Source organism: Mixophyes fleayi, chromosome 11, assembly GCF_038048845.1.
Source record: "Mixophyes fleayi isolate aMixFle1 chromosome 11, aMixFle1.hap1, whole genome shotgun sequence".
Lineage (NCBI taxonomy): Eukaryota > Metazoa > Chordata > Amphibia > Anura > Limnodynastidae > Mixophyes > Mixophyes fleayi.
In genome coordinates, this window is record NC_134412.1 from 81,406,351 (window position 1) to 81,421,522 (window position 15,172).

General features: G+C 42.6%; 1 protein-coding gene across 1 annotated transcript; it reads right to left on the minus strand.

Annotated features, from left to right (window-relative positions):
- Positions 1-5,206: 5,206 nt before the first annotated feature.
- On the minus strand, positions 5,207-14,463 carry LOC142106893 (arylacetamide deacetylase-like 4). The gene is made up of 4 exons (XM_075189942.1): positions 14,091-14,463; positions 11,392-11,614; positions 8,393-8,456; positions 5,207-5,986 (listed from the first exon to the last, which is right to left on the minus strand). Exons 1-4 carry the CDS (start codon positions 14,265-14,267, stop codon positions 5,212-5,214), a joined length of 1,239 nt encoding a protein of 412 aa, XP_075046043.1. The 5' UTR covers positions 14,268-14,463; the 3' UTR covers positions 5,207-5,211.
- Positions 14,464-15,172: the final 709 nt, after the last annotated feature.

A 15,172-nucleotide genomic window follows, 5' to 3' on the forward strand; every position in this document is an offset into this window, starting at 1 on the left:
TAAAGACTCAATGTAGGTTTTAAACCTTGGATCAAGCACAGTGGCCAAAACGTACTGATCCGAGTTCAAGATCTTAATAACTCGAGGATCATTGTGAAGCGAATTAAGTACTTGATCGACAAGGCCAACATACTTTGCTGAATTGCTTGCTTTCAGCTCCTCCTTCATTTTCTCAAGCTGCTTTTCCAATAGTCTAATTAAAGGAATGACTTGGCTCAAACTAGCAGAGTCTGCACTGACCTCACATGTCACAACTTCAAATGGTTTCAGCACCTTGCACAGCACTGAAAGGATTCCCCACTGTGCAAGAGTGAAATACATCCCCCCTCCTTTCCCAATGTCATGACTTGTGCAATATGCTTGGATGGCTTTGCGCTGTTCCTCCATCCTCTGAAGCATGTACAGGGTGGAATTCCACCGAGTTACCACCTCTTGCTTAAGTTGGTGGCAGGGCAAGTTAAACTGCTCTTGGAGCTGCTGTAATCTCCTACATGCTGTGGCTGAATGCCTGAAATGGCCTGAAATTTTACGGGCCACCGAAAGCATCTCCTGCACCTCACGGTTATTTCGTAGGAAGCTCTGCACCACCAAGTTGATGGTGTGAGCAAAACAGGGAATATGTTGGAAATCACCCAGCTGTAATGCTCGCACTATATTGTTGGCGTTATCTGAAATGACATACCCTGGGGAGAGTCCGAGTGGTATAAGCCATGCATCAATCACATCTCTCAGTTTGCGTAACAAATTGTCAGCCGTATGCCTGTTAGTGAAGCCGGTGATACAAAGAGTGGCCTGCCTGTGACAAATGTTACGTAGTGGTGTACATGCTGCTGCTGTTCCTGCTGGTGAAGGTGAATGACCAACCCAGTGGGCTGTCACAGTCATATAGTCTTTGGTTTGGCCACTTCCACTTGTCCACATATCTGTGGTTAAGTGAACAGTGGGCAGAATGGCATTTTTCAGCGCAATCTCTACATTTTTACACACTTTTTGGTATAGTTGTGGAATAGCTTTACGGGAGAAATGGTGTCGCGATGGAATTCTGTAACGCGGACACAAAACCTCAATTAACTGTGAAAAACCAGCTGCGTTTATTGTGGAGATTGGACGCAGATCTAACACTAACATTGCAGCCATGGCGTCTGTGATTCGCTTGGCGACTGGGTGACTGCTGTCATATTTGCTTCCCCTCGCAAATGATTGTTTCACAGTTAATTGCTGAAATGTAGGACTGCTCATTTTATTCACCTGCCTCTGGGATGACGATTCACCCCCAGCAGCAGCAACAGCAGCAGCAGGACTAACGCTTTCTTCAGAGGAATCAATAATAGTGCCGGAGTCATCCAGCCTTAAGTGGGATGCCGGGCTAACTCCGAGCGCTACTGAGGATATTGATGAGGATGGTGTGGTGGGTGTATTTTGTAGCCGTCGGTATGTCGGTGAGCGGAGGGTCTTAGCTGATGAGGGAGTGCTTGTATTCTTTTGGGAAGAACTTTCAGCTTTTCCCAACACTTTGCCATGAACTCTCGTTAAATGGCGTAACATAGACGAGGTTCCAAGATGGTTAAGGTCCCTCCCTCGACTGACTGTGGCTTCACATACACTACAAATGGCTATACAATTGTTGTCTGGATTTGGGTAGAAATAATTCCACACATAAGAAGTGGATTTTTTTGTTTTATGCCCAGGCATGACAATGGCCTTTTTCTTGTCACGTGCCAGAACTGCTGCCACTGGTGCAGGACTTACACAAACAACCTCATCCTCATCAACATCCTCATTAGCGCCCTCGTCGCCTACACAAATCTCCCCCTCATCCTCTTCTAATTCCAAAGTGGCATCCTCAATTTGGGTATCAACGGCTACACTCGGGCTATTAAGGCACACATCAGCAGAATGCTCACGATTAGACATCCCACTGTTGGATGGACTCTCCACAGGGATTGTTGTCATTTGTGAATCAGAGCAAATATTCTCCTGTAATGCCTCACTGGTATCTTGCAGCTCAGCTTTGACGCGTAACAGTAGTTGTGCACCAATTGTAGCCTGGGTAACTTTTTGGGATCTGCCACTAATAGCCAAAGGTGAAGGCCTCATTCTCTCTTTGCCACTGCGTGTGTAGAATGGCATGCTTGCAATTTTTTTTTTATCGTCACTTAACTTTTGCTCAGTTACACTTCTTTTTCGCTTCAATACAGTAAATTTTTTTTTGGTTTTTGTTTTTTGCACTAATTTGAAAACACTCTGTTGTTTGACATCGCCTTGGCCAGATGACGTACTGGGAACACTAACATCAGGACTGGTGACAGAACCTGGTTGCTCATTTAGATCATATGTGGACTGCTTTGAATCCATTCTGAGCGCAAACCACTGAGGAGTGCTAAAAATTATTGAGTAGATACTGCTGACAGATATGACTTTTGACAGCCAGAAATATTAATGCACAATTAGGGAGGACACCCCAAAAACACTGAGGAGTGCTAAAAATTATTGAGTAGATACTGCTGACAGATATGACTTTTGACAGCCAGAAATATTAATGCACAATTAGGGAGGACACCCCAAAAACACTGAGGAGTGCTAAAAATTATTGAGTAGATACTGCTGACAGATATGACTTTTGACAGCCAGAAATATTAATGCACAATTAGGGAGGACACCCCAAAAACACTGAGGAGTGCTACAAATTATTGAGTAGATACTGCTGACAGATATGACTTTTGACAGCCAGAAATATTAATGCACAATTAGGGAGGACACCCCAAAAACACTGAGGAGTGCTAAAAATTATTGAGTAGATACTGCTGACAGATATGACTTTTGACAGCCAGAAATATTAATGCACAATTAGGGAGGACACCCCAAAAACACTGAGGAGTGCTACAAATTATTGAGTAGATACTGCTGACAGATATGACTTTTGACAGCCAGAAATATTAATGCACAATTAGGGAGGACACCCCAAAAACACTGAGGAGTGCTAAAAATTATTGAGTAGATACTGCTGACAGATATGACTTTTGACAGCCAGAAATATTAATGCACAATTAGGGAGGACACCCCAAAAACACTGAGGAGTGCTACAAATTATTGAGTAGATACTGCTGACAGATATGACTTTTGACAGCCAGAAATATTAATGCACAATTAGGGAGGACACCCCAAAAACACTGAGGAGTGCTAAAAATTATTGAGTAGATACTGCTGACAGATATGACTTTTGACAGCCAGAAATATTAATGCACAATTAGGGAGGACACCCCAAAAACACTGAGGAGTGCTAAAAATTATTGAGTAGATACTGCTGACAGATATGACTTTTGACAGCCAGAAATATTAATGCACAATTAGGGAGGACACCCCAAAAACACTGAGGAGTGCTACAAATTATTGAGTAGATACTGCTGACAGATATGACTTTTGACAGCCAGAAATATTAATGCACAATTAGGGAGGACACCCCAAAAACACTGAGGAGTGCTAAAAATTATTGAGTAGATACTGCTGACAGATATGACTTTTGACAGCCAGAAATATTAATGCACAATTAGGGAGGACACCCCAAAAACACTGAGGAGTGCTACAAATTATTGAGTAGATACTGCTGACAGATATGACTTTTGACAGCCAGAAATATTAATGCACAATTAGGGAGGACACCCCAAAAACACTGAGGAGTGCTACAAATTATTGAGTAGATACTGCTGACAGATATGACTTTTGACAGCCAGAAATATTAATGCACAATTAGGGAGGACACCCCAAAAACACTGAGGAGTGCTAAAAATTATTGAGTAGATACTGCTGACAGATATGACTTTTGACAGCCAGAAATATTAATGCACAATTAGGGAGGACACCCCAAAAACACTGAGGAGTGCTACAAATTATTGAGTAGATACTGCTGACAGATATGACTTTTGACAGCCAGAAATATTAATGCACAATTAGGGAGGACACCCCAAAAACACTGAGGAGTGCTAAAAATTATTGAGTAGATACTGCTGACAGATATGACTTTTGACAGCCAGAAATATTAATGCACAATTAGGGAGGACACCCCAAAAACACTGAGGAGTGCTACAAATTATTGAGTAGATACTGCTGACAGATATGACTTTTGACAGCCAGAAATATTAATGCACAATTAGGGAGGACACCCCAAAAACACTGAGGAGTGCTAAAAATTATTGAGTAGATACTGCTGACAGATATGACTTTTGACAGCCAGAAATATTAATGCACAATTAGGGAGGACACCCCAAAAACACTGAGGAGTGCTAAAAATTATTGAGTAGATACTGCTGACAGATATGACTTTTGACAGCCAGAAATATTAATGCACAATTAGGGAGGACACCCCAAAAACACTGAGGAGTGCTACAAATTATTGAGTAGATACTGCTGACAGATATGACTTTTGACAGCCAGAAATATTAATGCACAATTAGGGAGGACACCCCAAAAACACTGAGGAGTGCTAAAAATTATTGAGTAGATACTGCTGACAGATATGACTTTTGACAGCCAGAAATATTAATGCACAATTAGGGAGGACACCCCAAAAACACTGAGGTGTGCTACAAATTATTTAGTAGATAATGCTGACAGATATGACTTTTGACAGCCAGAAATATTAATGCACAATTATGGGGGACACCCCAAAAGCGCTGGGGAGTGCCAAATATGAAGAAAAAATAATAAACCTCTATCCTCCTCTCTGCACTAGCGATTTTGGTTAGAGCAATTGCAAGAACAATATGGTATTCTCTGTCCCTGCTCTAATTAGCCTATGACTACACCCTGCTCTCTCCCTCTGTCAAATGGCGATGGATTGCTGTGGAGGCGTGTATTTATAAAGTTGAAGTATCGCGAGAACCGAGTCCCGAGATCCGACGACGTCACAATGACGTTCGGCCTCGATTTGGATTCGGAATGGGCGGGAGAGTACCGAGCTGCTCAGCTCGGTACTCGGATACCCAAAGTTCGGGTGGGTTCGGTTCTCGGAGAACCGGACCCGCCCATCTCTATTTAAGGCAGACTTCAATTTAAAGTCTTTACTTGGCCGGCAGCCAAACCCTGGTGTCAGTGATAGTCTATATACATGACTGGAAGGTAATCTAGTAGTGTAAAAATGAACATGGCTCCTACCAGGATGGCTGTGGGCAGCGGAGTGTAAATGTAATTACAAGAATTTAGAATGACAAAAATTCAAAGATTTTTAATAAAGGTCACAACATTATCTACAGCCATCTTTCCAGAAGTAACATTAGGTTTATCAAAGAAGCTCACAATCCCATGGAATCCATCTTTGACATGATACCAGGTGACTGGGACTCCATTCTCTTCCAGGCGTCTCTTATAGAGTAGCTCTTCATCACGCAGAACGTCAAATTCACATGTCAAGAGATACGCTTTTGGTAGAAGACCAATCACAGAGTCCTCAGCCAGCAGCGGAGAGAAGTGAGGTTCAAACACACGTTTGATTTTTTCATAGAGATCGCTGTTAAAGGAGGCCGCCGTATGGGGCTTGTAACCTTTGGCCTTAAACTCCTCAGGAATATTATCAACATTCAACCACTTGCTGAATTTCATCCTCATTTGAGGAGGAACATGACGGCCATCTAGAATTTCTTTACATAGATCCTCACTTAGATTGCTACCTACATAGTGCAGTTTGTAGAATAGTGTGCGCTCTCGGAGTAACAGAGGGACCATGCTGTTTTGTTGGTACGATGGCAAATTATAGTCGACCATTTGGACAACTGGGTAAATCAGCACCTGGGCCAGAGGCTTTGGTAGATCTGTCCTGGTCACCAGGGCTTGGCAAACAGCGGCCGTGAGGTTACCCCCCGCGCTATCTCCACATATTATAATGGAGGAAGAATCCACTCCATGTTCCGCTGCCTTCTTTAAAAAGTGAATTGTGGCACCGAGACAGTCGTCAAAAGCCGCTGGGTACTTGTGTTCTGGTGCCAGGCGGTACCTAAAATAAATATTTCCATAGTCATTATTTGTAAACCTTTTGCTGCCAAATGGTCTCTCCTAAAATTGTACCTGAGGGGGGTCAAATTCTAAATGTGTCATGTTTAACCATTTTGTTAGTTGGGCTCTCTTTTGTTAACATAGTTATGTAAATATATTTCAGTTTTCATATGCATTATTTAGGATAAAATGGGGAAACATTTTTAAAAATTTTATTTTTTGTGACTCTTCTTTTGGATGTTTACGTCACTCAGGGATTTGATTTAAAAAAAAATACAAATTTATGACATTAAGTATAAAGGATGAAGCATATACGAAACTAATACATCCTAAAGTATTGTTACAAAGACACAAGTTGACGTTTCAGAATGGACAAAGTAAAAAGTGAAGAGTAAGACTATGGGGTATATTTACTAAACTGCGGGCTTGAAAAAGTGGAGATGTTACCTATAGCAACCAATCAGATTCTAGTTATCATTTATTTAGTACATTCCAAGTAGAGAATATAAATTGAAGTCTGCCTTATATGAGGTGAAATGGTCTGCAGCAGGATGTACCTTAGCGAAGAGGTTGTCCCATTATCGGATATGAAAGGTTCATGATCGGCTCACATCCTACCCCAGGGCAAACTCTTCGGAAAGGTACGCTCAGTTCCCCAATGCAGTGGGGCCTTTCCTTTTAATGGAATAAACAGATAGCTTTTAGAATTTCTCACATTGTTGACACAGGGAGAGCATCCGGTGCGATATAGTATGTAGAAAAACGAAGGTACATGACATCACCGCATATATGTAACCTTCTTCAAGGATCTTTTATATTGAACATCTCATGTGCACAGAAAAAGTTAATTATCTTGTGTAACAAAGGTTATGTTAAACCTGAAGACGAAGCTTTTCCCACATCCTCAGGACAGAGTTCTTATAGGATCGTATTTAGGTCAAAAAGCTGAGACTTAGGGGTATATCTAATAAACGGCGGGTTTGAAAAAGTGGAGATGTTGCCTATAGCAACCAATCAGATTCTTGCTGTCATTTTGTAGAAGGTACTAAATAATTGATAACTAGAATCTGATTGGTTGCTATAGGCAACATCTCCACTTTTTAAAAACCACAGGTTAGTAAATATACCCCTAAAAGTAAACAGTAAAGATGCATGTTACTCTTTAATTTTTTTCTTTTTACTTTTTTTATTTGTCCTTATGAAAGAATAGTTTTCTATTCTGAAATGACGACTGGCATCTATATTAAAATAATTCAAGATGCATTGAAATTGTATATACTGCATTCTTTACACTTGATGTCATGCATTTGTATTTTTTTTTTAAATCAAATCCCTGAGTGAAGTCTTTCGGTGCAAATGGTATATGAAGTATCTTGGTAAAAGCACCAGGGTATCTTACCGATTCTGTATTTTGAGCCTAGTGATGGCAAGTGTGGGAGGGGGGGTGGTGAGGCGACCACATCACAGTGGCTCAGGTCCCTATAAAACGCCGAGGTTCACAGCATGCCACAGTAGGGGAGATGGGGCCTGATGACGGGATCCAGGAGGGCGCCTGCTCTCCAGGGATAGTGGGCAAACATGGGGTTATATGATACAGTTACACATGTTGGTCTGGGGTCAGAGGATTGTGTAAGCACAAAAAGAGAACACGTGAAAGTTTTGTGTGAACAGTGTAGATGCATGGTAATCGGGCAGAATAGTCTAGGGGTTAAGGAGGTGGTTCGGGAATTTAATAAGCTTGCCTGAAGAGGTGAGTGTTCAGGGAACACATGAAGCTTTGTAGCTTAATACTTAAGTTCTACACTTAAGCAGTTCAAATGTTAACTTAGACTTCTAAGAATGTAATTATTATACATTTGGGTGTATATATGTGTTGTATATCTGTGCATCCCTCTATATGGTTTGGTAGTCCCCTATAGCCTGTAGTATGATGTGGACACCCTTTCCTACCTTTCAGAGATTTTTGTTTTTTTTTGTATTACAGTCAGGCACAATTTGACCACAATGTGTGTATTGTGCATATTCTAAAGGTAAATGATGTATAAGTCTAGTATTGAAATTAGGGTTTGTGTGAATCCTGATGTTTTCTGGTTTTGTCTTATAATCAGGGACTACAAATATGTTCAGCTTTAGTACAATTAGCTTTAAAGTAAATACCTAATCGTTTCACACAGAAATACAAATCAGTAAAAACACTACTTAGAAAGTTGGTTGAACTGCCATTTATAATGGGTGCCTAGTTCCTTCTGCAAATGCAGTTTCCCTGAGGGAAAAGACAAAACGCGTTGGGTGCTTGGTTCACACATTATTTTGCAATCCCAGAGAATCATAATACATGTCATTAACTCATCTTCGTGAAGTTGGCTGAAACAATAGAACATATTGGTGAAAGATGAAGTCTACATACCCAACTGAGACCACTACAGCCCCAGATTTCTTTGCTATGTATCGGCATAGAACGTCATAGGTATCTATAAAAATAAATAAACGCATTAAGTAAAACACTGGAACTGGTGATGGTTTTCCACAACTGTCAAGAAACTTGGATACTTAATTTCATGGATGGGCCACAGATCATATATTAGGAAGACTATATATAATGATGCAAAGATGAGTGGTAGAAACTAGGGATAGGCAAACTCTGTTATTTTCACTTTTTGACGTAGCAGCTCACAGATTTACACACCTGTTAACATTCCCGATTTTATACTGGGCCACTCACCTAGTCTGCACAAACCACACCCATCTATGCCCAAGTCGACACCCATTTGGGCTAAAGCCACACCCATTTTCTGGTAGGCTTTTATGGTGCTGAGGAACGACCCACAAAAATCAGGACTGTTAGCTGGGATTGGCCCTAAATCCAGCAAAAATAGGAGTTTTTGTCATATTCACGGTTTCTTCTTATTTATGAAAGCCCATGACTGGTGAAGACGTGTGGCTTATTACATACAGCCAGCCGCTGGTGATACACACAAGCACTATGGTGATAGCCGAGAGCGGAAAAATGAAAGATGCTGTATTATTATCATTAAGCATCTTTTCAAAAAAGATGCCCGCGCAAACATCTATTGATAAATTGTGCAGCAAAAAATTCCAGTAAACCTTCACTATCGCAGGATCATGATAAACAGAGTCCTTATTTCTCTTATGTCAGGAGGCTGGTCTGACAGCCAAAATATAATGGATCATTTAAATTTACTTTACTGTATACTAATGTTATATGGGACAAGGTGATGGTTTAGAACAGTGTTGGCTAACCTGTGACACTCCAGGTGTTGTAGAACTACAAGTCCCAGCATGCTTTGGCAATATATAGCAGCTTATTGCTGGAAGGGTATGCTGTAACTTGTAGTTTTACAACACCTGGAGTGTCACAGGTTAGCCAACATTGGTTTAGGCCTAGTGATGGGATTACGCCACCACCACATTGTCTGTTTTTTAAGCACATTTAAACATGCATCTTAAATTGTAGATGTTATACATCACAGTGCTGCACCAACGCCATTACACATGAAACATTCACTGCAGTATGTACAGGGGAATGAGGGTTTTTATAGGAACATTGCACCGAGCAACAGGGTAATTCATTTAACCCCAAAGGAACCATGGCACCGTAGCCTGTACCTGGGGGCTGGGAGGAAGGGGGACACTGGCGCTGCCGCCAATAGGAGCAGCGATAGTGGAGTATAGGGGCATGAAAACTGAAATCCAGACCCGGATACACATCCTTTAAACACATCCTTTACGGCCTATGAAAGGACAGAGCACAGGGATTAATATGTGTATGGATGAAACGGCCGTGCATTCTGAAACAACAAGTCTGTAAAATGTGTGAGACGTCATGGAATATAACTCAGTATGTCCCTTATCAGCACTTGGATTCACTTTAGATCTGTAAGACAAAGTGCACAATATCCAGTGCAGGGAGTGAGCTAATACAGACAGAGCTGGCTCAGCTGTAAATTTACAGATATATATATATATATATATACAGTGTAATGACTGAAACTTTGACGTCTATCCTGAATTACCAGCAGAACTAGATTAACCGTGACCTACCAACCCCACTGGGAGTACAAGAGCACCTGCTCAGAGATCTGGTCTTTACAGAATCTCATTTTTCAAGCCTCATGTCAGACACACAGGGGTATATTTACTGTTGCCTATAGCAACCAATCAGATTCTAGCTGTCATTTATTTAGTACATTCCACAAAATGACAGCTAGAATCTGATTGGTTGCTATAGGCAACATCTCCACTTTTTCAAACCTGCAGTTTAGTAAATATACCCCACATGGTGCATAAATATACTGTGCAATAATATTTAATGGGACGATTTGCTGCTGTTAAGGTGCAGTCATTGTGCACTACAAGTCCCATTCATGACACGTTCACTGAACATGGTTATAATAATGGGATTTCTTTGTTTTGTTTTTACATTTCTATCCTTAATAAATATTAACTTAAATGCAGATAATATAAAGAGATCATGAGAATTGCATCCAATATATTGAATAAGAGCAATTACACTGTGCAAGGGTGCAGCTGAGAAGAACAGACTATGGGCTAGATTTACTAAGCTGTGGGTTTGAAAAAGTGGGGATGTTGCCTATAGCAACCAATCAGATTCTAGCTGTCATTTATTTAGTACAATCTACAAAATGACAGCTAGAATCTGATTGGTTGCTATAGGCAACATCTCCACTTTTTCAAACCCGCAGTTTAGTAAATATACCCCTATGACTGCTTTTCAGCATCCCGAGAGGCCATGCAAGACAGCAGGACAGATATGTAAAATATCGGATGGCTACCGGTGATCCGAGGCTTCAATTGTAAAATCACACAAAAAATTAGGGGGTCTGCGTTTTCGTGGATGTATGGACAGCTTACAAGAGCATTACTCTAGGGCCAATTGGTGGTTTGTTAGCTGCCATTTGTGGATTGTACGTCTTATGCCTCCGTCAAACAGCAGCATGGGAGAGAGGTATTCTCTTTACAAATTCAGTACTGAAAAACAGTGACAGCATTTACTCATGTGCAGAATGTTCCGGCCTATTAGGCAGATTTTCCTCCTCAATTAAAAACTGCAAAGTGCCTTATAGTTCAGTCAGGTAAAAAAAAACTACTAGTGAATTGCTGCATTTCATTATTATTATTCAGTCCACATAATTCCTGTCTACACTATACAGAGCAATAGGTGAGCCACAATAGAGGGTATATTTACTAAACAGCGGGTTTGAAAAAAGTGGAGATGTTGCCTATAGCAACCATTCAGATTCTAGCTGTCGTTTTGTAGAATGTACTAAATAAATGAAAACTAGAATCTGATTGGTTGCTATAGGCAACAACTCCTCTTTTTCAAACCAGCAGTTTAGTAAATATACCCCTAGGTGTCTTCCTTACCAATACTTCCAAATACGAATCCTCCTCCATGAAAATACATAATTCCTTTTCTGTCACCAACAGAGGGCGCTCGGGGCTGGTAGACCCTCACAGGCACCCCTTCAAATTGCAAGTTTTTCATAAAGAGCTCCGGATCCTCCTCAAACTTGGGCTTAGCAAATCTCATGGCAAATTGGAAACAGGCAATCTCGCTGCATATTCCAAGTTTCTCCAATGTCTTCCCCTATTTATGTGACCAAACAACAAAATTATTAGCTGTAAGTATTAATATTTTTCAGTATCAATGATAAACAGTGAAATGCGCATCCCACAGCTATTGGCTAAAAGGTTGTTAGTACAGTTCTAAAAGGTCAAACAGCAAAACATATTCCAGAATGTAAAACAGGAAATCTATGATCCAGTAGTTCTTTTTTGTTTTTCAATGTCTGCCTATGTTTCCTACCTTGCTTCCGGGAAAATCAGAAGCAAGGTAGGAAAACGGCGAGGTGGGCTGGGCTTGTGGTCAGTGGGTGGGGCGATTGTGCTATCAAGTCCTGCCCACCTCAGTATAACTCATCACACCCTGTCCCTAGCTGTTTACTGGGGAACACTAGCAGCATCAAGCTCCACCCACCACGCAGCAAGTAAGTGCTCCCGACAGAATTGCACGCTTGTCTCTGGTGTCCAGGAGGTCTCCCTCTAATTTGGGAGCAGGCCGCTATGGTTATGTAATATATAGCAAGCTAAACTATAACTATAAACTATATACTACATTCTTATTCTCCCGGAATTTCAGGAGGAGGTTTCCGAATTTCGTTGAGTCCTCCCCGACTACCAGAAGAGTAGGCATCCTCCTGGGTCTTGGTGGAGGTGGGGCTTAATGACGCGATTGACGCACACAATGCCATGGATTTCGGTATTTCATAGCAGCGGGAGGGGACCACAGTGACGCGATGGTGGCACAACGCCCCCTCCTGCTCTTGTTACCCGACCTCCCCTCTGGTATGAGCTAAGCAGAGCTAGTTAAAGAGAACCTGAAACCTTTTGGACAATTGTCTTTTTACATAGTTCCTTGTGCATAATAAAGTATAGAAAAAAGAGAAACCTGAGTTCCTCTGTGCCCTCTTCGTCCTAGAGCACAGTCTATCTTGTGTGCTATATGCAAATAGCTGGACTCTATTTCTGAGTTAGGCTTCATCGTGTGGTATGGATCACTGCTGGATGGCATTGACGCATGGGAAGCTGTGGCGTAAGGAGAAAGTTGGGAGCAGGCATACCGTGGCATGATGCCAACCCAGAAGCAGAGCCCCTCTATTTGCAGGCAGCACAGTTGATTTATTTTTATGCTCCCTCACAGGCAAAAGGGCCACAGAGAGACCCAATTTCTATAAATGACTAGTGGGGTGGGGTGTAATTTCAGAGGTGATGAATGTATTTTTGTGGATGTTATGTATGAGTGAAGAAGGGTGTGTGTCCAGGGATAGTGCAGGGGGGGGTGTCCAGGGATAGTGCAGGGCGGGTGTCCAGGGATAGTGCAGGGGGGGTGTCCAGGGATAGTGCAGGGGGGAGTGTCCAGGGATAGAGCAGGGGGGTGTGTCCAGGGATAGTGCAGGGGGGGGTGTCCAGGGATAGTGCAAGGGTGTGTGTCCAGGGATAGTGCAGGGGGGGTGTCCAGGGATAGTGCAGAGAGGGGGTTTCCAGGGATAGTGCACGGGGGGATAGTGCAGGGGTGTGTGTCCAGGGATAGTGCAGGGGGGGGTGACCGGGGATAGTGCAGGGGGTGTGTCCATGGATAGTGCATGGGGGTGTGCCCATGGATAGTGCAGGGGGTGTGTCCATGGATAGTGCATGGGGGTGTGTCCATGGATAGTGCATGGGGGTGTGTCCATGGATAGTGCATGGGGGTGTGTTCAGGGATAGTGCGGGGGGGGGTGTCCAGGGATAGTGCAGGGGGGGTGACCAGGGATAGTGCAGGGGGGGTGTCCAGGGATAGTGCAGGGGGGGTGACCAGGGATAGTGCAGGGGGGGTAACCAGGGATAGTGCAGGGGGGGTGTCCAGGATTGATGCATGGGGGTGTGGCTACAGATGTTTTCAAGCAGAGTTAGTGCTTCTTGCAAACCATCCACAGTGGGGTGTGGAGGCAATGCTACATTTTGGGGAGAGGTGTAATTTGGGAGGGGGAGCATGCATATTTTTAATTCTTTTATCAATGTGCTTGAAGTGTGTAGTTGCCCGCTGTTTCGGAATGTCCAGTAGAGCAGGATATTCTCCTGCATCCTCCCACTTCCTAGTGTAGTGACCAGTATAGGATGGCCTCCATGACGCGATTCGTGGTGAATTGCGTCATTTTGGGCCCGCCCCTCACAGTCAAATGACACATTTGCATTGCATGGGCGGGCCATAAGGACGCGCTTCGCACACCAATACTTGCAACTCCCCTTTGGGATCACGGAAGGGAGAAAAAAATTCTGCCAAGTAATGAAAAGTGCACAAAAAATTGCTAGGTCACTGACTGTAACCTCAAGAGTACCCGACCTTATGAATTTGCATTTAGTGTGTTTAGTGAACCCAGTGTTTGCCACAGAGACAGAATGCACGTTTTCTGCACAGCTACCAATCTTTTCATGTTATGTGATTATCATAATGTATCATAGAGCATTAGAAAAAAACTAAATGATACAACTGCTTTCTGTAACACTGGTTTAGGAAATGTACTCACCAGGATGGAGAAAGCAGCTGTTATTCCATGAATTCTCCAAAGATCTGTAGGATTTGCAACCCCAGGTGGGATATCGGCTTTTGAACATTCATAGTAAGTGACACCCGCAAACAATAAAACAGAAAACAGAAGAAAAACGGCTATTAGAGCCCCCAGTGTGGCAAGTCCTTCACACATCCTTTAGCTGTCAGGATTGTTGCTGCTGCACAGAAGGTGAAACTTTGTACTTCCTGGATCCTCCCTTGGTGATAACAATAATAGATCAGATTTCATCTATCTCAGAATACTTAAACATTGCAATATATATTAAACAAATAACAGTGGCAAAATACTAAACAAACATCCAATATTTGTTTTTGCAACTCGTATTTCTAAATTAATAATAAAAAAGATATATATTTATATTTTTGGTGTAGGGACAGAGAGTGTACCAGCATGGTCGTAGTCACACAACACAGGGGCGTAACTAGGAGTGTGCGACAGGGGCGACCGCCCAGGGCGCACCGCTGAAGGGGGGCGCAATTTAGGAATATTTTAGGTTCATTTGGTTAAAGTTGAGTGTTAGGGGGGCGGCATCTGTCTTTCTCGCCCCAGGCGCTAGAGTTCTAAGTCACGGCTCTGGGGGCGTGACACGTCCCCCAAGGGGCATAGCTGAAGCATTGGGCTACCATCATCACCCTTATCCTCTCCTCCCCTAAAACAAATCTTCAATGCCAGTGGCATTAAAGTGGCCCCCGTTGGAGGATACACCTCCAAACTACAAGAGAATGTTGGCACACAGTCAGTCTATTTTTATATTTGCTGAAGAAATATTCACGCTCAGCAGCACAGGGGAGCTACAACCACATCACTTTTTAGTTAAATGTATGTTAACTTAGTTCTTTAAACATTGGGCTCTGACTATTCATAGTTGCCTACTCTCCCAAAATGTCAGAGAGACTCCCAAAAGTCAGGGAGTTCTCCCGGACTCCCGGGAGAGCAGAGCAGCCTCCCACATCCTGCCATTATTTTAGTGATATGGGTTGGGGGGGGGGGGCCAAACCATAGTGTTGCGATTCCCAGCAACTCGCGTTACCCTGGTA